The 26,295-nt window shown below is 33.9% G+C and overlaps 1 protein-coding gene across 6 annotated transcripts in view; it reads left to right on the forward strand.

Moving 5' to 3' along the window:
• TMCC1 (transmembrane and coiled-coil domain family 1) overlaps positions 1–26,295 on the forward strand; it is a 185,777-nt gene that overhangs the window by 83,369 nt on the left and 76,113 nt on the right. Inside the window, exon 1 of one of the 6 annotated variants that reach the window (XM_011370527.2) lies at positions 4,691–5,370. The exons of the other annotated variants lie outside the window; for them this stretch is intronic. Within the exon in view, the coding sequence (XP_011368829.1) occupies positions 5,332–5,370 (39 nt within the window). The 5' untranslated portion in view covers positions 4,691–5,331. Of the gene's footprint in view, positions 1–4,690; positions 5,371–26,295 lie in introns of those variants that run through there. 6 annotated transcript variants of the gene reach the window in all.

Below are 26,295 nucleotides of genomic sequence, written 5' to 3' on the forward strand. Positions count from 1 at the left end.
GTTTAGTGAGGAAGAATCAGTTAGTAAGGTGGAGAAAGGAGTTAGCCAGGGTTGATAAGAGAAGGCTTTCTTAAAGAAATAGAAGTCTAAGCTGAGATTTGGAGTTAAGTGAAAGAAGTGTGAGGTGTCTAGAGAGGGAAAGCAGGGACCAGCACATGAAACACCTTGTAAACTATTTTAAGGACTTGATTTTATAGTGTTTAAATATTTCATATATATCATGTTAGTTGTTAGGCACTTAGTAGGCACATAATAAACTCCCATCTCCTCTCTTTGCTTCTCTCTCTCATATGTATTCACTTCAGGTGATGGATGGCATGAGTTTTTTGGGGGGATATTAATGCAAACCTGAAAACATTGCTGATATAAAAGGAGGCAACCTTAATTTAGCATATTTTAAAAAGCTATGCCGAGTTTACCAAAATATTATTTGACATAATTGGCTGCTCTTTAAATCGGCCATCAAAATGAAAATGAGTTAGTTATGAAACTGAATACGATGAAGTATTCAAATTTTTTGATCAACAACTTTTAACTTCTAAGTAAATTGTACTATTTTCAGGGGTATTTATATTGACAGTAGCTTAGAGTTTTGTAAATAACTACACAAATTACTTCATCTTAGGTAAATAAAATGTGGTATCTGTTGTGGCATTCCCAAAAGAAATTCATTTTTTCAAGACAGAAATCTCATATCATTTAAGGGGCTTGAATTACCACAGGGAATCCTGAAACTGGCAGCAGTATTTACTAAACTTTTTGAAAATAGATTTCCTCCCTCTTTGCTTTGAAAGAATCATAACTTCTGTAAAGAGAGAACCTATCACATTATTATTTATAAATGATGGGTTATTCCCATTTGGGCAGGTTAAAGAAAAACTAGTTAACAAACAGGTGAAATTTAGAAAGAAGGAATGAATGAATTTTGTTACAATCTACATTCCCATTCACAAACAAAATAATATTCTGAACACTCTAAGTTTATAACATGTTTCTTCGTTGGCATGGAAGAACAATTTTACTTACCACTTGATTCACACCTCTGTGTTTTTAATTTGTGTTTTTTCCACTGCATGGAATGCCTGTCCGTGTTTTTGATCATTTGCAGAATTTGTATTCAACGTTAAAGACTCCACCTTTAAGACTTAAAGTTCATTTACTCTCTCCTGTGTGCCACTACTGTCCCTGCTATTATAGTATTTGCCACATTAATGACAGCTGTTTAAGTTTTCTATTTCCTTAGTAGATTGTGACATCCTTATGTGAAGGGAATATTTCGTTCCATACTGAGTGTCTGATGTCTTAAATGCTTGTTTAGCATGAATGAAAGGAGGCTTTCTGAAATGATGTGGTGTTGCATAACGAAAGACTATTGAAGGTTAAAGATTTATAGTTTTATTGATTGACTGGTAGCTAGCACGGCACAGTTACTTCTGTTGGGTTATCACCCACAGTGATATTTGAACAATAAGATTTATTTACTATAACTCTGTTACAAGACTGGAAGCTGGTTAAAACTCACAGTGGTATTTGAACAATAAGATTTATTTAATATAACTTTGTTAAAAGACTGGATACCAAAAAGATAAGGGAGGAACTACAAGCATATTACTACTTCAGATGTGCCAGGCTGAAGGGAAACTCACTCATAAGTTGAAGTATAAAGGTTCAAGTTTTTAGAATGGAATAATTATTAAATTTACCAAAAAATTTACCTTAGTATCTTAAGCGTAGTGTATGTTTTTAGAGCATTTTAAATTATTAAAAATAGGAAGAAGCATGATGTAGTAGAAAAAGCAATGTAGTGAAATCTGATTTGGGGTTCTAGTCCTGACTCAAATACCCACTCTTTGCTTCAAGGGAAGTTTGAAAACCTATTTAAACTTTTCTTTTCCTTCTCTGTAAAAGTATAGTTTGTAGTACATGATATTCAATAATACAAAACTTTAATATCAGTTTCTTTAAAAAATGTGTTTACAGACAAATTTTAAGAATGAAACTGGTACAAAGGGAGTTTTGAATATAGAAACCAGCTAAATTGAGACGACTGTTTAAATTTCATAAGTATTCATCCAAGGTATTTGTGATGTATTTTTTTAGTGGCAAAGCAAACCAGAAAACAGCATAATCCTAGTTTTGTAAAACAAACAAACATGTATGTGTTTGTATATTTGCAGGAACATATACAGTAAGGTAAAGTATTAATGTCACATATGATGGATAAAACTAGGACGATAAATTTTTTTTTTTTTACGTAATGAAGAAAAATTAAACTTAAAAGACCATTCCATGAAGACCATTTTGTGGCTTTGGAAGTAGATTATTATTTTACATACAAGTAAAAAAAATGTATTGGGGACTGGGGCCAACATGTCAAAGACGGGCTTTTTTTTTCTGTTTTTCATCTTTACTAAGTACTGTTATATGATGGAAAGAAGATGAGACCACTTAGTGATTGACGTTGAGCTCTTTAGTTATGATGGAGACAAGGTTCTTAATATGGGGTCTATAGATGAGCTTTAGGGGAATCCATGGATCATTTGGAATTGTATCAAAAATACTGTGTATGTCTATTCATGTGTTTCATGTATTTCACTCTAGTGACTGAGTCCACAGCTTTTAACAGATTTACAAAGAGTGCATGATCCAAAAGGATAAGAACCACATGGACTGTTGTTGTCTGCCTTCTCACAGAATATAAAAAGATGGGGATTTGCAGTTCAGACTACTGAAAATGACATTGTTTATTTGGGTCCTAGAGTTATATAATAGAATGATTGCAGAGCTATTGATTTTGCTCTAGGTTATGCTTTCTATCTTTCCTGCTATTCTTTTGTAACCTTTGATCTTGGTCTGCAATTTTCATACAAAAAGCTGCCAGATTCCTCAAAATGGGGAAAAGAAGATTTTTTTCAATTTTTTATCTTTTAATCAAGGAATTAGTTGCAATCAAGCACTCAAATGATTTTAATAGGTTTTGTATCATTTAAACAATTAGAGTTTTATCTTTATTTTAATAGGCAAAAAATGAGTAAGTTCCTTCTAGAAAAAAGACATCATCTATTTAATCCATGTCTTTTTATGTATATTTGGAACTTTGAAGATTTATACTCTGTTCAGTTCATGATTGATATTTAATGTGTACCTGGGTCTGTAGACTTCTGACATTTTTGATTCCTTTTATCTTCCTCTTTTTTGGGGGGTGGGGTTGGTGAAGTGAAGTTAGAAAGAGCCTTATAGCAATGATCCAGGATTCTACTTGCTTATATCAGAAGCATCCCATGTTTATGTTTAAGAACAGTATGTCTTTCTTTAAAGAATTTCATTATTTCCACACTGGCGTCTCATTAATTTTTCCTGTATTCCCAAGAAAAGTTTTCTGAGTCCTTGGTTTCATTCTGTATAGGAGAAAAATTGAGGTACTTTTCCTGTTAAAACACACACGCACACACACACACACGCACACACACGCACACACTCACACACACACACAGATTCTCTGTCAACCTACTTTTCAGCTGGAATTAAGTTTCAATTGATTAAATATTAGGTTACATCGCATAGTCTGAACTTAGATGTGAAGGAGACATCACTTTCAGTCATAGTTGTTGATCTAAAAGATTTTTTTAGCTTTAGAAGTTCACAAAAAGTTTACTTATATATGTTCAACCTTTTTCCATTTAAGGTTTTTGGAATAAAAATTTTATATATACATTTTGATTAGAATAATTTTTTGGTGCCTTGGCATCCTGTTATTTTGGTATATCTTTTCTGCTCTTCCTGAAGTAGTATGAAATATGTGTGTGTCATTTTAGGTGAATTTTTAAAAATTGTACATCATAGTTGGTGATAATTCTAAACCAGTAGTGTGTGATATGAACATAGTTGAGAATAACCATTGCATAAATATCTACTTTTTCATTTTAAATTCCTTTTTCCCTTTTCTTACCTGAAGAAAAAAATATAGTAACACTATATGGTTTACTCATAATAATATTGGAGTTTTAGAGAAGATTCCTGCTTTACTTATCTGAACAGTAAGGATATTAATACAAATTTCACAGGGTCATTTGCAAAATCACTGAGATAATAGATGTGAAATGCCTAACAGTGACTGACTGTACATGGTAAGTTCATTCCTCCAAAGGCTGTATGCAGCATAAGACATAATCATGTTTACAGGGAATTGAGAGTCACTGGAGCAGGGAAAAATTAATAAATGCCAACAAGTTCTGCCCTGGTTAAGTTATTAAATTCATTAAGAAGTAATGAACAATTCAGAGAGAAGCATGTCGAGTGGAAAGTTTCATTAAATGAAGCTTTATCCTTACATTAGTTGTATGGAAGCAGAATCACATAGGAAGAGACTGGCAAACGATAGCAAAGTATTTTTCTACTTTTGGAACTACTCTCATGATTACCATTTTTCATACCTTTTTACCTGCATTAATTCACCCTGAGTTCCTTTTGTTTCATCTGTAGATTTTTAAAAGTTACATTGTTCTAATGTGTGGGGACCATCACCCCAGGAGGTAGCTTTAATTTGTTGAACTTGCTAACAAAGTTGAAGTCACCCTTGGAGTATGCCTCTCTGCACCTGACATTCTTTCCCAGGGTGGGACCCCTCCCTGTGAATAAGAGGAAAGGCTTGGCCAATTACCATAGACAAAGCCGGACAGCTGCCGAGCCCAGCTGGGAGGAGTTTCCTTCTCTGAGCAGAGCTGGTACAGTCGGAGGCTATTTGCCACGTCCTTTCATTCACACCATTTTACCCAGCAGATTACCAGAGGTGGAGATTGAGAAGGGGTGTTGCTATTTGCTGGAGGCTCCCCTGTACTGAGAGGACTTCTGGATGGGAGGAATTGCTGCAGTTGCCAGTTTTCTACTAGAGGCAGAAGCTTTCAGACCCGGGTGTGCCACTCCTCCTCCCACACAGCCCAGAACATCAGGTCCATCGTCCCTGGAGTCTCTCGTTTCACCACAGCGGCATCCTGGGCTAATGGTTTGTTGGAAAGGGAAGGGGTGGTCCTTCTGTCTGGACCCCTCACGGCTGACTCACAGGAAGTGCTAGCAGAGCTTGGCACTGGGCGAAGCTGCTCCAGGATTCTGCCTCTCCCTGCATTGGTCCACCCACCCTCTCCGACGTAGGCTTTGCAGTGTCTCCCGATAGAACAATGAAGTGGTTCCAAGTTTGCTAAGACTCCCAGGGAAATTCTTTGGACTTCTGTGACAGTCTTCAAAATGTTTTGCCACAGACTTTTCCAAGAAGCTGTTTTTTAAAAAGTCCGTCCCTTCATGGATTGCTTTGTCTGAAGATTACTCAGGGTGACCATGGTCCAGCGCTTTAACCTCAGGAGGCAGCTATCCAAGGTGGGTAGCTTGGGTAGCCTTGTGTGTATGTTTAAGGGAAACTCACTAGCTTCGCAGGGCTTCCTTTTTCTCTTGAACTGTTCTGTCAAGCCTGCCTTCCCTCAGGCACTAAGGAGGGGCTGGGGAAGGAAGCGTTGCCTTTTGTTCTTTCCTCTGACAGACACAAAGGTTTAAGGCTCACTGTGCTGGCAACCCCAGGTTTTGTTCCCCTAAAACTATAACTGTCATCTGTGAATATGGAGGAAGTTGTAGTTTTCATCTCAGATAGAATTTCCAGAGGGTATGCTTGAAAGAGAGAATAGTGAGTAAAAAGTGCATATTTAATTAGCAGTTAATCTAACAGCTTGTTGATCAAGATGAGAAAACCTTATTGGACTGTGGAATCAGTGCTTTCTTACAAAATTTATTAAGTATTAAACTGGGGAAAACTACCATAAAATAGTTTAATAAACAAGACCTGCATGAAAATGTTAAAATGAGCAGCTGTGTTAAACTTGCATACTTAATGAAGGAGTATATGAAAAGCAGTCACCAGAGGCTCCCAAATCAATTTTTACAGAGTTCTGCTTGATAAATAGGTTTCCTGTATGCAGTTGTTTTTTTTTTTAGGGGGAGGGGATTCTTTTAATCTAAGAAAATCAGACAAAATTTTTAAAAAAGTGAAGTCCTTTTTGAAGAGAGGCAACTTATTTTATGAATCAGCCCTGGCAATGGCCAGCCTTCTCTTGACTCAGTCTTTGAACTCTCTTTTTAGCAAGTGCAGAAACTAATTTGGGAAAAGGTGTGCTGAGAACTGAACTTTATTCCAAAAGTCATTTTGTTCTTTAAAAGCTCTGTTTTAAAAATGTAGCATTTGGTTGCTAAATTGTGTCACAGTTCATTCCTTGTAGACAGAAGCTTAAACAAATAGTAAATCAGTAGGCATTCTTCACTTCTTTGGTTGTTAGTCAGAGTTGTTAAATCTTGAAATGTGTTATTATCTTGAGGGGAAAACCATTAGTTCTTCACAGGTGACCTCAGTGTAGAATGTGTGCACTTAAGCGAAAATGAACAAAGCTCTTGCCTCCATCTCCATGTCAGATCTCACCTTTTATCTGGGGTCTCCAGATTTAAATAAATTTCTCTTGCTTTCCTTCTTCCCTTTCTAGGTGAGGAGGAAGGATGATAGGAAGCCCTCAAATTTCTCCTAAACAATAAAAATAATTTTTGTTTCTCCTTCAACAATCTCTAGTTCATGTATTTTTAAATATGTTAGTACATTTAAAAAGCAGATGTATAGATTGTGACATTTCTGCACAAGAGTATCTGAAATATTTGAGAGCCAGGTGATAATTTTCTAATTAGAAAATAACATCATTCTAGGTATTTTGCTACGAATATTTCTCTCCCAATTATTTTTTGAACTTAAACTACTGTTTTCATTCTATACTACATATATGACTGTGTTTATAGAAAAGAAACTTTTTGGGGAATTAGGAGCACATCTTCATTGTAACATGAAAAAATAAAAGGTATATTATATAAAAACACTTAAAGTGGAAAACTCTATAAATTTTTTTTTTTCTAATATCCCTCTCCTCCATTTTAAGGTGGTTTCTGGGTCCTATACTAGATGGACAGGACCAAATCTAAGAAAATTTGTTTTCTTATCAAATGCCCTTAACATAGTATATGTTTAGTAATGAATTAAAAAATAATATTCTTGTTTTGGTCGGTATGGCACTGTAATATGAGGGAGAAACTGAATAGTTATGTCATTAAGTTTTTTTTAATTGCAGTGAATGTGCTATGCCTCTATTCTGTTCTTTTCAGCTAAATCCATATGTTGCCTGAGAACAGAGGACCTGTTGTATCCCAGTTTATGATATTTCTGGCACACATTGAACACTCAAAGTGAAATGGTTTTTTTTGTAAGTCAGTAACAGTTGAACAATGGCAATTTCATGTGGTCCCAACTTTAATAACAAGTATTTTTGCCAATAAAAAATAATCTTCCACAAGTATAGAGTGGTCTTAAGGAGATCTCATATTTCAAAAAGCACGTGCATATTTTGACAAAAAGAAGTACTCAAGTGATCATTTTTAATTCTATTGGAAATTTTTTGAAAGAAATATTTATAAATATTTTTAGTGATTTTAGACCTAATGTCTAAATTGGATGCTTTTTGTCTTAAGTTTAAGTGACACTAGATAGTTTCCCTATGCAAATTATTCTTCTAGGCTATTGGATGTTCGCAAGTAAACTAAAAAACAAGAAATAGATTAAGAAATTGAAATAGATGAAGTAAAAACTTTAATTTTTAAAGATAAATGCTATTCTTTTTGACCAGATCACAGTTACCTGACTCTCAGAAAAGTTCTTTTTTCCTTGCCATTTTAGATTATTTTCTTCCTTTATTATTTTATCACATGTGACTTTAAAAAATATTCACTAAGGAAAGCTTTTTCTTCTTGCCCTAAGTCCTCTGCTTGAGTGAGCTAGCCAGAATAGTCTGAAACCTGACAATGTGGACATTTCATTTAATTCTTCTGATGATCTTTCAGGTTAGGTGGTATCAGCTTCATTTTGTCATTAAAGAAACAGGTTCCAAGGAATTAAATCTTTTGCTCAACGATGAGCAGGTGGCAGAGTCACGTTCCAACAGGTCTAACTCTAAACTCATTTTGTTTCCCCATACCAATTGCCTTGAAAAACTTATGGTGTATTAATCATTCTATCATGATCTCTGATATTGCTCCATAAGTTTATCCATGCTTATGGAAAACAGTATAGTAAATAACTTTGGTAACTTCCTTAGAGCATCCTTTTCCCAGAGAGCTGAAATTAGTATCTGGTAGGGTTTAAATTTATAAGTCAGACTTAGTGTTTTCCACAATTAAAGTTGTTTGCTTTGGCTAGAGACACATAGATTAGAATAAGATGATTGATTTAAAAAGCCATATTAAATTTGGTTGAAACTTAATTGCATGCATTTATAAGAAACTTTAAAATTGTACTGCTTTTTAAAAAACTTCTATTAAGGAGAAAATTTTAAGTTTCTATAATAATGTTTAAGGGATGAAATATAGAGTTAGACATTCAGAAAGTCTTGTCTTTACTCACTCTATCTAGCTCTTCTCCCCCGCCCCCAAATCTTTAAATGGCTAATGGAAAATTAGTTTTTTCCTTCTTTTCCTTTTAGAAGGTATGATGAAAAATGAGGTTTTGAAAAAATGGTTTTAAGATTATTTCATTAAAATAATACACTCATTTTGCTTTTGAATGATGATAATTTCCATAGTTCAAAATTAAAAATTATATAACTGAAATCTTGCTTCCAACCATGTCTTTTCAACTAATTCCTATCCCTTCCTCCACTGGTGACCAGTTTCTTGTTTATCCTTCGTTTGTTAATGTATGCAAGAAAATAGGAACATATATTTTGACCTTTCTAAAACTAGAGAAATGCTAAACAATTTGTTTTAAGATAATTGCTTGAACTTTAATTTTTCCAGAAATGGAACTGAGTAGTTACCTCAGTTTGCGGTTCACATTTATTTTCATGTTTTCATGAGAGACTTTCTTCAGAACAGGTATAACCACACAGAATCCACTTTCTATATCAAAGATAATTAAAATAACAGCAAATCAATGATGATTTGATTATTTTTCAATCATCTACATTTTCTTTTCTACCCATTTTTTGCTATATTACAATTTTTATACTGTAGAAAATCATAGAAGATAAAAAATCATACTCATATATCCCGAGATGACCTGTGAAAAGATTAATAGCCAAGAAATGGAAGTTGTGATCAACCCTCCTCCCCCCACCAGTTCTGCTGTTGATTTATTGAAATTATTTAATCTAGACTTCTAGAGCACTTGAAAATATTTTTATATAAAAAATGTTATTCTTGTCCTTTCTACATTTGATAGTATCTTGTTATTTGGTAGCAGTTTGGTATCAGCTTAAGAAACTTAAGATTTAGAGATGTGTTCATCATATTTTGAATTCTTAAAGAAACTTTTTTCAAAAGTAGTTTCCTTTGAATTTCTACCTGATTTCTTTTGGGTTTATGACCTGTGATAATATACATGACTAACTTAATCTTTCTGTGAATATATTCTTATTAGTAAAAGGAATAGGGCTATCTCATTTCTATCTTAAGGAAATTAAATTGGGTCTTTTAAAAGTATTTTGATGGCTAAAATGGTACATTTTATGTATACTTTACCACAATTTTTAAAAAAGTATTTTGAATCCTTTTAATGATAAGTACTATATGGATACCATGAAGAAGTATATTATATAATTAACTTGAATACATAGGCAAGGGAGTCAGTATTGGATGGGTACTTTTGAGTAATAAAAATGCATAAAACATCTCTCTTTTATGCTATTTTTATTTAATTAACTTTCTCTAAGTTAATTCAGACATTGACTAGCTTCATATTTGGAAATAAAATGTTTATATTTTGCTAGCAGTTAAATGTTACATCTTCCTGTTAATCATTAACCCACTTTTAGGAGGCTTAATTCAGGTAGTGTCATCAGCATTATAGGACCATTCTGATGGTATTACCTAACTAAAATGGGAAGGTTGATGATGCTCTTCTGTTCTATGAAATGAGATTCTTAGTAAGATCAATTTCCATATATTGTAGATGTGGTAGAAATAGGTAAGGAATAGAGAATGACTTTCCTATTTAAATTTGTTGGCAATAATTGGTTAAAATAGAGAAACTAATTTAGAAATATGTGTATTATAACAAATATTTTCATGATACAGATGCCAGTTTAAATTTAAAAAATAATAAAAGGTTATTGACTAGATCTTAGAGAATGGAACACACTACTTAGAGAAGATTGTCAAATTTCCTCGAAAGTGTGTTGCTTTTTTGTTTTTTAAGTACACAACTCTCATTTGGTGTTGAGTATCATTTTCTTGGGAGAGATGACTTTATTAAATGGTTCAGTTAGATGATTCTTTGAAGTTGGAATATGTTTACGACGTGCCGTTGAAAATCAGCGATCTTATATACTTCAAAGTGCCTTGAAACTATAAAGGACTATATTAATTTAAGAATTTAAGGTGATGGTATTTTCATTATTTTGTCATTTTGTAAGTATTTTTGAAAAGAAGTGATTGTTTTTTAAAACTGTTCTTTGAAATACACTCACATACCCACCCCCACTCCTTTTATAAAACATATAGGCTATCTTTGGATAGGTAATAGCGATTGCCTCTGGGAAGAGGATCTGGGAGACTTGGTTTGTGAGTAGGCGGGAGACTTGCCCTTTAAAACTACTTACCATGTATGTACAGTTTCTTAAATAATAGCCCTAGTCAAATATGTTAAAAGTTCACAGTGTAGAAATGCATGTCAGGCTCATTATTCTTCAGTGAAAATCATTGCCAATAGTTTACTTAAAGGTTAATGATTAAAAGATTATATTCTTCTGGGCTTAGTACTTTATCCCAACTATCCATGTTATTCACAGATTGAAGATAACCTCTGTATGTATGTAACACATGAGTTTGTAGTGTAGAATTACTAATCCTTTAAAAATTCTTTAAATGTAGTAAACAATACTACACCAAAAGCACATTTTGAGCATGGTGTGTAAAGGCAGGAACACTTGTTATATCTATATACAGAAGCTGCATGTAATAATATGAAATATTCTTATTTGTTCTTAATCATTTTGGCTTACATGAGAAAATGAAAAGAATTTGCCCTTTCGGGCACCCTAGGGTTAGTTAGGACTTAACCTCTGCCATATATACATGGACCTGTGACAGAATCTTGCAAAACATGTTGAATAAGAAGAATACAATGCAGATGGAACTTGTCTTGTGGTAGCACATACAGTCTTTATTAAATCTCAGTCTGTTCCATCAAATGTTTTGTAAGAATCAGATCACTATGTCTGTCTTTACTGAAAATTTACTGTTTGAGAAGAATACATCTTAAAGCCAGCAGTATCTAAAACCCAAAGGTAGTAAATATAAACAAGGTGTATCTTCTCATTACCTGGATTCTAACATGTAAGTGCATGAACAAATCATGCACTTACATGTTAGAATCCAGGTAATGAGAAGATACACCTTTCTTCTACCTCCTCCTCTTCAGGAGAAAATTTGAAATTTCTTTATGAAAACAGACATTCCTCTCAATGGAAATTTATACATAACAAATTTTTCTTCACGTGATGCTATATTGGAACTCAAGTCCTTTTTCTTAGACAAAAAGCTTTCCTCTTAAGGAAAAGTTTGTCAGCTGAGAATATAAGGTAGGTAAACAAGCTTTTCATTTTTACAAAATTAATAATAAGTAATATACATTTCAAAAAGGGAATTACCTCTTCCTTTGAACCTGAGATGGGCTTGAAAAGCCCTGTAGAGGAAGTAGAGTTTTAGCTGTACCTGAAGGATTTGGATCAGTGGTTCTCAACTTTCCCTTCCCCTGATACCTCCAACATACGTCAAAAATGTGACTTAAGCTCGAGATAGTAGTAATTTGTGGGGGTTGAAGTGAAAAACCCTTCACCAGTCTGATGCATACTCTGGGAGGAACCCTTTCCTTTGCAAATCTCTGATATAGGTAGATGGGGAGGTCAGGAGAAAGATATTCCAGGAAGGGGGAGGATCACCAGATAAGATTTTGTTGAGAGGGAGAGGCATGTCACATATGTTATATTTAGGGAGTTCTAATATGAACATCTTTTCAAAAATCTAAAGTAAGAGTTTGTATTTTCTGTGGGTAAGTTAAAAAGGTGATGAGTTGTCAAACTAAATGCCTTAACTTCTGTGGACAGGGGTAAATCCAGGAAACTCTCTTCTAGATAATATATGTGGGTTCTTTTAATATTACCGCTTAGTATATGGAATTTTGACTGAAAAGTCTTAGCATGCCTGTCTAACATTGTTTCCCTGTCTTCTAATCATTTGAAGATAGACATTAAAATGATGAAATACCTGAATATAACTGCCCATTCTCTTTTAGGTGCAGTGTGTGTTGAGGTTTTAGGAAACTAGCCGTAAAGATTGGTCCCAATTTAACATATTCTCTTTGAACACAATTGGAAATCTGACCCAGTCTATTCAGTATCTACTGGTGAATGATAATTTGAGTTTTGAATCTTAAGAAATAATATTATTGATCACTGTATTCAGATGACATCTAACCACTGAAACTCAAAGTTTAGAGAGTATAATATAAATTCTATGTGTATTCTAACTTGGAGACAAGTTAGAACATAGTAAATGGAGTTAATAGGTTGTATATAAAGATAAATATCTATTTCATTTCTTACTTTCTTTTACTCATACCACTTCAACTATAACCCTTCCTTGCTGTTTTTCAAATGTATCACAGTCCTGCTTCTGGTCTTTTGCACTTCTTTCTTCTGCCTGTTAGGCTTTTTTCCCTACGTATCTGCATGGATGACTCTCATATATCCTTGAAGTCTCAACTCAGAGGTCTTTTTTCAGCAAGGCTCTGACTGACTGTTGCTTAAAATGGTGAAACCACTCCCTACACACACACACACTTTCCCCCCAATATTTCTTATTTCTCTTTTCAGTTTCTTTTTTTTTTCCCCCTCTAATATATTTATCATTTTTCTTATTTTTGTCCCCTTCCCCCGCACCCTGTAAACTTTATGGTAAGGACATTTATCTGTTTTGTTTACTTCTATATATAGGAACTTAGAATAGTGTCTGGTACCTGATAAGTGCTAAATAAATATTTGTTTCATGAATGAATTTGAGTATAAAGGATAATCAAAAAGAGGCTAGCTTCGTTGTCTACTTTCTTCCATCTGTTCCCATACTACCATTACCATCCCCACTTCAGGTTACTTCTAGCCTCCCTTTTGCTGCAGAGTGATCGCATATGTGATAAAACTTGCCACGTAGTAGACACCAAATAAGTATTTGTTGAATCTCTGCTAATATTATCTTCTTTCCCAGATATCATACAAGTCTAAAAATCAGAAATGACAATAAATTGGAAATCTCACTCCGGTTCTTAAATTATAGATATCCACATTTCTAAATTAATCTTTTTGATATGATAACAAGAGCCCAGAAGTAGAAAACCAGAGTTTTTCTATTCTTTGTGATTTTAGACAGATATTTCTCTGTGCTTCAGTTCCTGAATCTTAAAATGGAATAATGATATTTATTATTATCATCCCATAGAAACGTGTAAACAATGGATGCGAATATATTTGGAATGGTATTTAAAACAAATATAAGGTGATAATCCAAACCACATCTTACAACTATCAGACACTTTTAAATAGTCAAGGTCACTAAAGTGACTTTTGTTCCTGTTTTTCTGTTTAGATATATGTTGGAAAGTAGATGTCCCCCTGACCCCATAAATAAAGCTCTGTGTCAAGGGGCGGTAACCTACCACCTTTAATAAGTGCTATATCACGTGGGAAAAAAAATGATCACAAATGATAGAGCTGTAGTGACTATTGGAAAGTTTTCTGTTTTCTGACTGTATTTTTCTTACTTTGAGATTTAGAAAATTGTTCCTCTATTGATTTTGTTATGTAGACTCCTGCATAAACATCACTACTTAGAAACATCCTAGTGAAATTTCCTTTCTTTGTTATTAGATATTTAAGTAATATAGAGACTATTAGGGAATTTGACATTTTTCAGAATCTTGCTAAACTGAGCAGGACTCATATACATCTGAAGAGGATAGTGCATAATAATTGAGCTTGTCTCTAGGTTTGACAAACTTAACCCAGCTGTTAACAACAAAAACACATTTGTGTTTGACTAGGTAAAGTTTTAAATATATATAGTGGCTTCGAGAGCCACCTTGCCTGTTTTTCAAGTTAAGGGAAGGGCAAAAGGCTGCTATAAAATAGCTTATTTTAAGGGACAGTCTAAATGGAATTCCCTATTCTGGTTTCTACATTAGCTGAGTGTTTAAACAACTTTTCATCCTCTACCATTAAAGTTGTCAGGAATCGTGCTTTAGCTGAAATATGGAAGCTCTTTATGTATCACTAGCTTCCAATATTTCCTATGTCCAGCTTCAGATAAAACAGAAAAGGAAATAACAAACCACAACTCATATGATAAACTAATAGTACTCAGCAATCACCTGAAAATCATAGAAAAGATAATGGCGCACATGCCTAAGAGATGTCCTTCTCTTTTTTCTAATTCCTTCTACTCCAGTAAAAGTAGTTCCCCATGAGTCAAGGAGTAGGCAGTGATAGACACTGTTATAAGTACCACTCTAATTCTACAGCTTTGAAAACTTGAAAATATAGGCCATCACTTTGGGATTGTTGCTAATTTTACCTGAGCCACTCCTCTACATATGCTTTGCCAGAGTCCCCAATGTCCTCTATATTGCTAAATCCAATGATGAGTTCTTAGTTTTCATCTTGATTTTCAGCAACATTTAGCATATGAGTCACTCTGTCCTCAGTGAAACACTTTCTTTACTTGGCTTTAGGATACCACACTCATTGTGTCCCCTACTACCTGCACCTCACTAGTTGTTTAATCTGTCTTCTTTCCTGACCTTTAAATTAATATTGTTATAGCCTAGACTTAGTCCAATTTACTACTTTCTTGGTGATTTCATCCAGTCTTATGGCGTTAGATACCATCTATATGTTGACAATTCTCAAATGTATGTTCCCAGTCCTGATCTTTCCTTTCAACTCTAGACCTGTTTATTCAGTTGCCTATTTGATATCTCCAGTAGGATGTCTAATGGACATTTCAAACTTAATATGTCCAAAACTAAGTTTTTGGTATCCTCTCCCCTCTCTGGTTCTCTTTCCTCTTCTCAATTAATGGCACCTCCATCCTTCAGGCCCAGAATCCTTGAGTCATCTTTGATACCTTTTTCTTATTTCCAGTATATCAGCAGATCCTCTTGGTCCACTTTAAATCTAAAATTTGCCTATTTCTGGTCTCCGCTACCATTCTCTTTCACTTGTATTATTGCATTAACCTTTTAGTCACCCAGCATCCACTCTTGCCCCACTAGAGTTTATCCTTATCACAATAGAGAAAGTCGTACTGCTAAAACTGAAGCCAGATGATGTTATTCCTGTTATCTTCTAGTGTCTGTTCTTTTTCACTCACTTCTATATGGTATTTAGGGCCCTCTATATTCGGTTTCTCCATTAACTCTTCTGACCTTATATACTGTTCTTCCCTTGCTCATTCTGTTCCAGCCATACCGGCCCCCTTAATGTTCTTGGAACATGCCATGCATAGTCTTCCCTCAGAACCTTTGCCCTCTGCCAGGAATGCTCTTCCTCTGGATAGCTGTTAACATTCATGAGACCTTCCCTGAGCACTTTAAAATATAAAATTACAGTATCCCCTTGCTGTATTTTTTATCTCCAGCATTTATTACCTTCTAATATACTATAACTCTAATATATATAATTTACTAATTTATTTTGTCTGTTCCTTTCTCCCACCCCAAGAATGTAAACCCTTGGAGAGTTTTTGTCTGTTTTGTTTGTTATTAATGTATCTCTAGAACCTAGAATATAATGCTTAGTTTCTATTTATTGAATACGTGAGTGAATCATTTATTTGAAAAAAAAAATAGAAGAGCCATCCCAAATTAAGAATATAATATTTCATGGAACATTATATTTTATTATTTTTATATATTAATGTTTAACTATTTTGAAGTGATTTCATCATTTTCCTTGTATGTGATAATAACAACAATAGAAATCTTTTTGCTTAGTCTTTTGTCTCCTCGTCTTTATTTTTAGCTTTTTTTATAAATAGTAAATCCCTGGAGATTTGTTCTTGCCAATGAGAAAAATAAATTATTCATCTCTGTCATTGAGTTTGACTCTATAAAATAGATAAGACAAATGTTATTGTCCCAGTTTGTAGGTATATAAAATAAGATTTCAGTGTTTCTTATAACTTTTTGATTTTAGTTAAATTCAATAGACATTAACACAGAAAGAAGTATCTCCTATTTTGGTAGTAAATGCCAAATTCCTTCAGTAGTTTAAATTTTAATTGGGAAGACAAAGCACAAAGAGGACAAAACTAAGTTCTACTTAATTGTGTCCAAATATAGGCTATATACTCAGTGTTCTGATAACTTTCAAGATACATAGGCAGAGAGCTAGTGAGAGGAGAAGAAACAAAGAATTAGTCCCAAATTGTGTTTTCTTCTCTGTAGTGTTCCTAGAATCTGGAAATGTCTCATATCTAGTTTGTTTTATTTATCAAATGAATAAGTGTGATAATGAGAGTGTAGTGCCCTACAGGATCAATGAAAATAGCTTGGCCAACAGAGCATGTGTTGGCAAAAAATATATACAAAGATGTTTGGCACAGCAAAGTCTGGAGGGTTTAGATGCCAGAATAAAGATTTTAGACTGGTTTGATTAAGTGTTTTCAATCCAGCCTATATTCTTAAATAGAAGAAAACCCATAATGTAAATAGTATGCTACGAAGTTTTGTTTAAGATTCTAGCTCCTTCCAATAGAACTTTATGTGAGGATGGGAATGTACCTGTCTCTGTGGAGTCAACTATAATAGTCTCTAGTCACAGGTAGCGGTTGACCACTTGAACTGCAGCTAGTGTGACTGAGGAACTGAATTTTAAATTTTATTTAATTTTAATTTAAATAGCCATGTGTAGTTAGTGGCTACCGTATTGAACAGTACAAGAGAATATTGGATGGTTTGAAGAGTGATCAGACTAGGATTGGGAGAACAAGTAATAGGCTTTTAGAGCAATCTAGCTATGAATGATGAAATTAAAAAAGGAAGAATAAAAAAAGGAAGAACCAGAAATAGTCCTTAGATCTACTGAAACTATTTAATGACCAAACCTTCATTATTTAGAAGGAGGGATGAACAGAATTTAATAAAAATAAGATGAAAGATTTTCTTTTTAAGTCAAGACTCTGGGTAATAAGGAATAGAATTGTTGAGGAAATGGAATGTTTGGGGAAAGCTGAAGGGTGGTTTGTTGGTTTGGGTCTAAGTTCAAGTTTGGATATAGTATGTCTTTGGTGAAGATAGAATAGCTAAGTAGAAAGATTTTGTATTTGGAAATAGAGGATTTGGGATTAGGTAATGGTAGTGATATTAGCTTAGAGATAGTACTCGAAGTCATGAGTGGAAGAACTGTTTCCACTGAGCAAATAATAGAGGTGATGAGTGTCAAATGCCAAAGAGAAAGTAAAGATGGAGACTGATTGAATTGACATACAGCTGTAGATTTAGTAGAAGAGACTCTAGAGATCATCATTTAATACATCCATTTTACAAATGAGAAAAGTGTTGTTCATTCGTGTGAAGTGAAATGCTTACAAATGCTTACATAAATATATACAACTTATAAATGTCAGACCGAGGACTTGAACCTATATTTAAGGCTTTTTCCGTTATGTTGACAAAACAATAAAATCTTACTGAGAAATATCATTTCAGTAGAGTAGGGTGGAAGCTAAGATAACAGAATGATAAGAAAGTGGAATGCGAGATGGAGAAGTGGAAATGATGTGGGCAGCTTCCTTTGAGAAGCCTGGCATTTAAAAAAGGGGATTGAAGTGGGATACAATTGGAAGAGGCAATAAATCAAACCAAAGTTTTTTTGGTTCCAGAAATATCATTGAATAAACTATTCTGGCATGATAGGTAAGGATAGAAGTGACAAAGTGTTATTATTATCTTCCTCTTACTGCTGCCTAGTAAGATGAAGTAATTGACTCAAGGTTGTAGTATATGTTATCGGTGGAGCCAGAAATAGTCCTTAAATCTACTGAAACTATTTAATGACCAAACCTTCTGATTGTTTGTATACAGAAAAAGAATCATGCCTTGATGCACATTATTCTGTTTTGGTTTAAGGTGTAGATTGTTGGTCTGATTGGCATTTTACTTGGGAAGATAGGACTTCATAATATGTCCTATTCTTCAGGCCACTTGATCTCTGCTAAGATCTAAAAGGAATTCAGAAAGGCAAATCTTTAGCATGAAGACTTTAAGTATGTTCTTTTTATAGCTTTTAAGTGCCTACCCACCACTCTGTGAATATTTATCATGATATTAAAGAACCATATACTATGTAAGTTAAATGTGCCACATTGGTCAATTACAGCACATACAGCGAAGGTGAGGGAGATGGAAGTCTCCCCTCTACATACCCGCCAGAAAAAAAGGTACCAGAAAGGTTGCTTTTTTTCATCTTTAAAATATGATGCCGTATTGGAAAGAGAATATTTAGTGAAATGATGAACGCAAGTGATGAAAATGCAACTGGAGAAAGAGAAAACAATTAAGATTGTTAAGGACCCAGAATATTGTTTTATATTATGGTCGTTATTAGGAAAAAATAAGAGACTTCCTTGGCTTTAGCCCTATGTGAAAGATTAAAAGTTAAAATATAAGAGATCTTCTAATTTTGCAATGATGTCTTAGAAATAAAATCAGACAAGGGAGTTTAAAGCTGAAAATTACATCTTGATATTTTAATTTCTGCTCCCAATTCATTCCTGGGAGCACATGACCACTCTTAGTTGATTTACTGCTTGCTGCTAGGTAATCTCTGTACATTATGATGGAGAATATTGTGCTTCTGCTGTAAGTCATTGAATTCCAAATGAATTGCCAAATTAAGATATAATTGTTTGATACTAGAAGAAAATAACACCCACAAGTTACAAAACAAAGCTCCGTTAGGATGGAGTTAGGCTGTTTTGTTATTTTTTTAAAGAGAGTATATTACCTTGAGAAAATAGTATACCTCTGGTAATTATGCTATTCCATAGGAAGATCAGATATGAAATTCAACCTGTATTGAAGGCAGAAAAGGGAAAAATATCTTTACCCTTATTTCATCAATTAGTAAACAAAGGCACAAGCACAATTGCATAGCAATAGAATCATGATTAGGCTATCTCTTCAAATTTCATGTTCTTTCATATTAAATGAAAACATTGCTCCATGTTTAAATTTTGAATTGGTTAGTTTTTATTCCAGACTCCAGTCTATTCATATACTCCAGTAAATAGACTATTTACCTTAGAATATTCAGAAACTTAAGTGCTGCAGTTTGTTTTTAGAACATTTCAGCATAGAAGACTGTCTTGTTTATTTTTTGCTTGCCAAGCATGTATGACTGGCAGAAGGCCTTTAGCCCTGCTGCCCACATGGTCTGGACAAAAGAACTAGCAATCTGTTAGAGAAGAACAAAAGAGAAGCCAGGAAAATTATTTTCCTTTGGCTAGAAAATACCACTGGAGCCTTGATTGCTAGAGTTTAGGCAACAACTAAAGTAGAGGGAAATCAATGGACAGTAGTGTGTGTTGGTAGAAAGGAGGCATTTTGGTTGGGGGTTGGATTGTGTGGCATGCAAAATTAAGGTTCCTATTGGTTAATGGTATTTCAACCTCTTGTTCCCAGTTGGAATTTCAGTGAGAAATATTCTGGCATTTTTCACTTGTTTAGTGTTTCTGAGGAATCTATGTTCTTTCAGCTCATTTTACTTTTGTTCTTTATTTAAAAACTGGCAAACCTCTTCACTGTCTTGACAATGTAATATGACAAAATAAAAGCACAAAAAAATGCAATATATGCAATATAAATGTACTATGATGCTGTACTTTTCCTTCTAACCTCTCTAGTTTTAGAAAAGTCAGGAAGTCTTGTTCTGAAATAAGATAAGCAAAAGAGCTTGTTTTTTGAGGGGGAAAGCAGGCATGTGGTCTTTTTCTGAGTTATACCTGGGGGTGGGGAACTAAGTAAATAGCTTGTACTGAAATGAGTCTGTTGACCTACTTTTAAGTCAGTTAAATGCTTCTGTGCCTGTGTTGAAACCAAACTAGAATCTAGGGGAAGAAACCTTGAGATGGCACCTCTCACTAGTTTCCCCGTAATGAATTCTGTCTCTTTGCTTGTTTTAGTAGTCTCAGAGTAGGTACGGATTTTTAAAATCAGATTATTCCCCTTAGATGATTACTATAAATTGCTATAGTATGCTGTTATTTGGGGTACATTTTTTTTCCATCTTTGAGGGGAAGATCATTTTATAGTAGTAGTCGTGATTTATTGGGTGCCTGTTATGTTAAAGATATTGTAGTCAGCAGTTTTTTAAAAGGATCTCATTTAATCCTCTCAGCAGTTCTGATAATTACGATTCAGATTGAGACTTGCTCATAGCACACGTAGAGAAGATTGTTATCAGTCTTTAAACAGGCGTTAAATAGTGTTTGATCTGTTTTCTTGTTCAATTTTTTGTCTAAACTTGTAGCATACTTCCTGGCACATGGTAGGTACTTAATAAATATGTTTGTTGACTATATATCCGACATACTTTTCCTTAATGCGAAGATGCCTTTCTAATAAAGAATGCTCTTCTACAGCATCCAGCACTTCAGGAATAGTTTTTGGTTTTCCTCCTTTTTCTCTGATCTTTTTTACTCCTTTTTGGGTGCCCCTCTTCTCTTGCATATCTTTTAAATGTTGATGTTCTTCTGGGCTCTGTTTTAAGCCCTCTTTTATTCTGTACAGTTCCCATGGGTAATATCTTTTTTCTTGGCATCATTTGTCATTCACATGTGGAAGACGCCCAAATCAGTATCTCCATCTCAGATTTTCCTTCTGAGCTGAGCTTCAGTTCCATTTATTTTATTCTTTTACTTATTTGTTAATTCGTTCGGTAAGCATTAATTGAAGATCAGCTTTGTGCCATCTACACAAAATGTAGCAGTGAAGAAGATAAAACAAGATTTCAATTATCATGGCATTTATATTTCAGGGAATAATCAAACAGATTCTGGTAAGTGCTGTGAAGACAGTAAATCAAGGCAATGTGATAAAAGTAGTTAGAAAAGGACACTCTCAGGCGATGAGATGAGATCTAAAGGCAAAGAACAAGACTTGTATGCTTAGAGGATAATAGAGGAATAAAGGGAAGTGGGGCAGTTTCCTAGTCCAAAAGTCCTAAAAGCAGGGGAGCAATTGACCAGTGTAGTTAAGTCTTAATAAGTAAGAGTAATTGATAAAGATGAAAAAGGGTTCATATCGTGGAGGAATTTTTTGGCTATGATAAAGAGTTTGATTTAATTCTAAAATTCAGTAGGAAGCCCTTCAGGGGTTAAAATAGAGAGTAACATGATGTGATTTATATTTTTAAAAGATCACTGGCTACAGTATGGAGACTAGGTAATTGAAGTGGATGCATGGAGACCATGGGGGAACATCATCATGATGTTTTGCAATAGGGTGGTTAACAAAGGAGTGAAGAGAGACAGACAGGTTTGTGCTATATTTTAAAGGTGGATATGACAGAATTTGGTAATGAATCGAATGTAGGAAATGAAAAAAAGAGCCAGTTGCCCACCTCTGGAATGTATCACAGCTGCCCAATATTTACCATGGTCAAAACTGAATTAATCTTCCCCTCCTTTTTCTTTTCCCAAACCTACATCTTTTCTAGTTTTTTTTTTTTTTTTTTTAATTAAATGTCACTGCCTATTTACCCAGTTACTTAAGACAAAAGCCTAGGCATTATCTTCAGTTTCTTATCTTTTTCCTTGTATATCCCCACAAAAGTCATTAATTCTCTTTCTTATATATCTCTCAAATAGCAGGTATTTGCACATGTCTCCATCCCTGGTGTCATACCTGGATCTCTACAGCAGCCTTCTAACTGGTCTGCTTGCCTCTTTTATCATCATTCCCCCCATCTAATCCATTCTGAATGCTGCAAAGTGATTTAATTAAGGCTTTCCTCTGCTGAAAATTATTCATTGATTTCCTCAGAATAAAGTTGAAATGCCCCTAACTTGATCTGTAGAGATTTAAAAAAATAAAAAATAAAGTTGGCATATAATATTAATATAAATTAATATTGTATATAACTTACAAAGTGATCACCCCATTAAATCTAGTACCCATCTGACACCATATTTTTTATTATAATAGTATTGACTGTATTCTTTATGCTGTACTTTGCATTCCTATGACCATTAACTACCAATTTGTGCTTCTTAATCCATTCCCCCTTTTCACCTTCTCTCCCAACCCACCTGCTTTCCTGTAATACCTTTTCTTTACTGTTTCTACAATTCTTACTATGGTCAAGTTGATTTCTGAGAGTATTCTAATTGGAGACCATTAGAATTAAGGATATGTTAGAGAGATAGTCATCAGAGATCCAGAGATTTTGATAACTTGTTTTCTGGTAATTGACAAAAATAATAATATACCTATTTTCTTAATTGATTCATCTAATCTCCCTAGTGCCAGTGCTATTTCTGTTGTCCACATCTCGTCATTTTTATTAGAGCGGTAATTATGACTGCTTAGAGGACTGGAAGTTTAGTTTTAACCTAACTATACTCTTTTTCTTCAAGTGTACTTACAGATTTCACTTGCAAATTCAATTTTACTATAATAACTCTGAACCTAAATTCCTATAGATGTGGGAAAATTTTCACTTTAGTCTCTTGAAATTGATGAGGTTTTAAAATTAAAATCTGGAGCTTAGGAGTGTTTTGATAGTGTTGAAAGTACAGTTGACCCTTGAACAACATTGGTTTCAACTGTGTGGGCCTTCTTATACATGATTTTTTTCAATAAATACTGTAAATGTATTTTCCCTATGATTTCCTTAACATTTCCTTTTCTCTAGCTTTATTGTAAGAATACAATATTTAATAATGTAACATACAAAATATGTGTTGATCGACTGTTTATATTATTGATAAAGCTTCCAATTAGCAGTAGGTTATTAGTAGTTAAATTTGGGAGGAGTCAAAAAGTTATATGTGGATTTTTAACTGCATGAGGGAGTTGGTGCCCCTAACAACCCTCCTCCCATGTTATTCAAGGATCAATTGTGTTATCAAATCTGTGTTCTTAAGGTCTCAACAAATACATCTACAGTTTTAATTTTTTGCTCTTTCATTTAATTGGACCTGAGGTAATTATAGAGTACCCTGGAACCCCAAATAGTTACAACCTCAGTCAAAATTATGTGCTTGTCAATGAGAGAATGTTCCTCTTTAATAAAAGTTCTATTTGCACAAAAAATGCAATGCAGAGTAGGCCCATTTGAATTTATGACAAACATAATAAAATGAGAAGGTAAAGAATATGTTGACTAAAATAATCCTTTGGTAATTATCACTTTAGAAAGATCTTTAATTGCTAAAGGAAAAGGTAGACAAAATATTCTTTATTGCTTCTGATCCAGGGAGAGTTTGTAATTAATAATGAAGAACATTTAAAAAATAAATTTTGTAATTTTTACCTCTTTTAAAATCAGTATACCTTATGTGCCATAAGAAGTGTCGTTTAATTAATCTTGGTTCATTTTCACCTCTGGTGAAGAACAAAAATGTAAAGCTTTTTGTCATTTCCAGATGTTAGTGTAAGATTATAACTATGAGATGTAATCCAGATTGCTTTGTAAAACAATCAAGTTTGGCAGAGAGGTGTGAAGCTTGAGAAAAGAAAAGACAAAATTCCCAGCTCTTACTCTTTTATCTTCTCCTGGCTCAGTATCTAAAACTGTGTCATGTCCATTACCATTCCACTTGTCTTTTCTCCCCTACTAGGCTATGAACTCTGTAAGGTCAGAGCTGAGTCTGACTTATCTCTATATCCCCAGTGAATGCAGGGATAAATCAGGAGTCTAACCCTAGCCATGCTGACAAGGTTCTCTTTTAGCCTCAGGCAAGTCACAGTACAGCTCTTTATGTTGATTTTCAAAAGGATTAAAAAAAAAAATCATAATCTCTTAGAGAGATGGAAGAGACCTTAAAAATTACATAACACAACCACTTATTTTACGGATGAAGAAACCCTACTTGCCTGGCTCTTCTAAATGTGAGACTAGAAATACTTTGAACTAAATAAATAGCAGTGTTATATTTTATCCTGATTCTCTCCTGTGGGATAGATTAATTTCATTTGAAACTATGGTGTAAAGCCTTAAACTAGATCCCTGTTTTTCTTTGCAGTTTAGTTCTCAAATTTATAAGTCGGAAAAAGAATAGATGATTTAAGTTTCTCAGGGCATATGACAATAGGAAGGGCAAAGAAACAGCTACTCAGTGGGATTTATAATAAATGGAAACAAAATACGTAGATCAGGTTGCTTAAATCATTTCTCTCTCACTAGGCACTTCTCACTAACCTGTTTTTGTATTATAATATACTCTTGGACAATTTAAATCCTTATATCTAAATATGTGAGCATTTAAAAAATTACTTTCAAAAGTTGTTTGGATTTGGGGACTTTTACGTTTTATTTTGTAAAAATATACCTTTAAACTGGTTTGAGGGAGAACTGTGTCTACTGTAAGTATGATATACCTCAAGCAAATGGAAATGTTTATTTTTAAAATTAAGGAGTGATTAGTTGCTTTTCAAAAGAAGACTTCACTTTAAAAAGCATTTAAATGAAATTCTTATGCTCCAATAAGAATGAATCTTAAAAATATGTTAAGTGAAAAAAAGCCAATCACATTATATGATCTCATTTATATAAAGTATTCAGAATAAGCAAGTCTATAGAGACAGTAGATTAGTGGTTTCTTAGGTCCAGGAAAGATGGGGGAATAGGAGGGTGATGGCTAACGGGTACAGGGTTCTTTTTCAAGATGATGAAAATCTTCTAAAATTGATTGTGATGATGGTTGCACATTTCTGTAAATATACTAAACAACATTAAATTGTACAGTTTTAAACTGAACTATGTAATATGTGAATTATATCTCAAAACTTTTTAAAAAACATTTATCATAAAAATTGCTTAGTGAACATTGTTATGTCATCTAAATTACCATTTCATTTTTTGGTAATAGTGGCTAACATTTGTTGATTACTTATTATATGCCAGGCATTGTGCTAAATCTTTTAAAGCCTACATTTTCTTACATTAGGTGTTAATTTCCAAACAGCTTTTCAGCAACACAGCCACCTTTGTATTCTCCATGCATACTAGCACAAAGCCTTACAAATGCCATAGACCCAAAATATTTGAATTGATGACTATATATGAATGAATGAATTTAGCACTTTGACATGACATAATAAGCAGTTCTAGCTCACTTGGGAATTAGAGGTTGTATCAAGCAGAAGAACTCTTTTTGACTTGGTTTTGCCATTTCCACAGAAGTAAAGAAAGAGGAAGAAGAGAAGGGCATTTATTGCACTATCTTCTCTTTGCTCCTTATTTCAAGTAATCAGCAACTCATCTTTAGCTTTCAGTATTATATTTACTCCTGGTGGAAGTGGTTTAATCTTCCTGCAGGTTTTCTAAAGAGAATACTAATACTAGTCCAGGAAATTTGGATTAGAGTAGTATTCACAGTAGCCAAGAGGCAGAAGCAAACCAAGTGTCCATTGATGAATGAATGGATAAACAAAATGTGGTCTACACATATAAGGGAATATTATTCAGCTGTTAAAAGAAAGGAAATTCTGACACATGGGACAGCGTGGATGAACTTTGAGGACGTTATGCTGAGTGAAAAAGCCGATTACAGTAAGAAAAATACTGTACAATTCCACTTATGTGAGGTCCCTTGAGCAGTCAAATTCATAGAAACAAAGTAGAATGGTGGTTGCCAGGAGCTGGAGGGAGAGGGAAATGGGGAATTGTTATTTAATAGGTCAGAGTTTCAGTTTTACAAAATGAAAAAGTTCTGAAGATCTGCTACATAACAATGTGAATATACTTTACTGGACTGTATACTTAGAAATGATTAAGATGGTAAATTTTACGATTTTTTTACTACATAACTGAAAAAAAACCTACATAAACTTGTTCATTTGGGAAGCCACAACATGAAATCATTTGGAAATGAACAGGTGAACTCAGCTAAATTAAAAACAAATAAACGGAATAAACTATAAAATGACTGAATTTCAGAGAGGCTCACTAA

The sequence above is a fragment of the Pteropus vampyrus genome, unplaced genomic scaffold (assembly GCF_000151845.1).
Source record: "Pteropus vampyrus isolate Shadow unplaced genomic scaffold, Pvam_2.0 Scaffold171, whole genome shotgun sequence".
Lineage (NCBI taxonomy): Eukaryota > Metazoa > Chordata > Mammalia > Chiroptera > Pteropodidae > Pteropus > Pteropus vampyrus.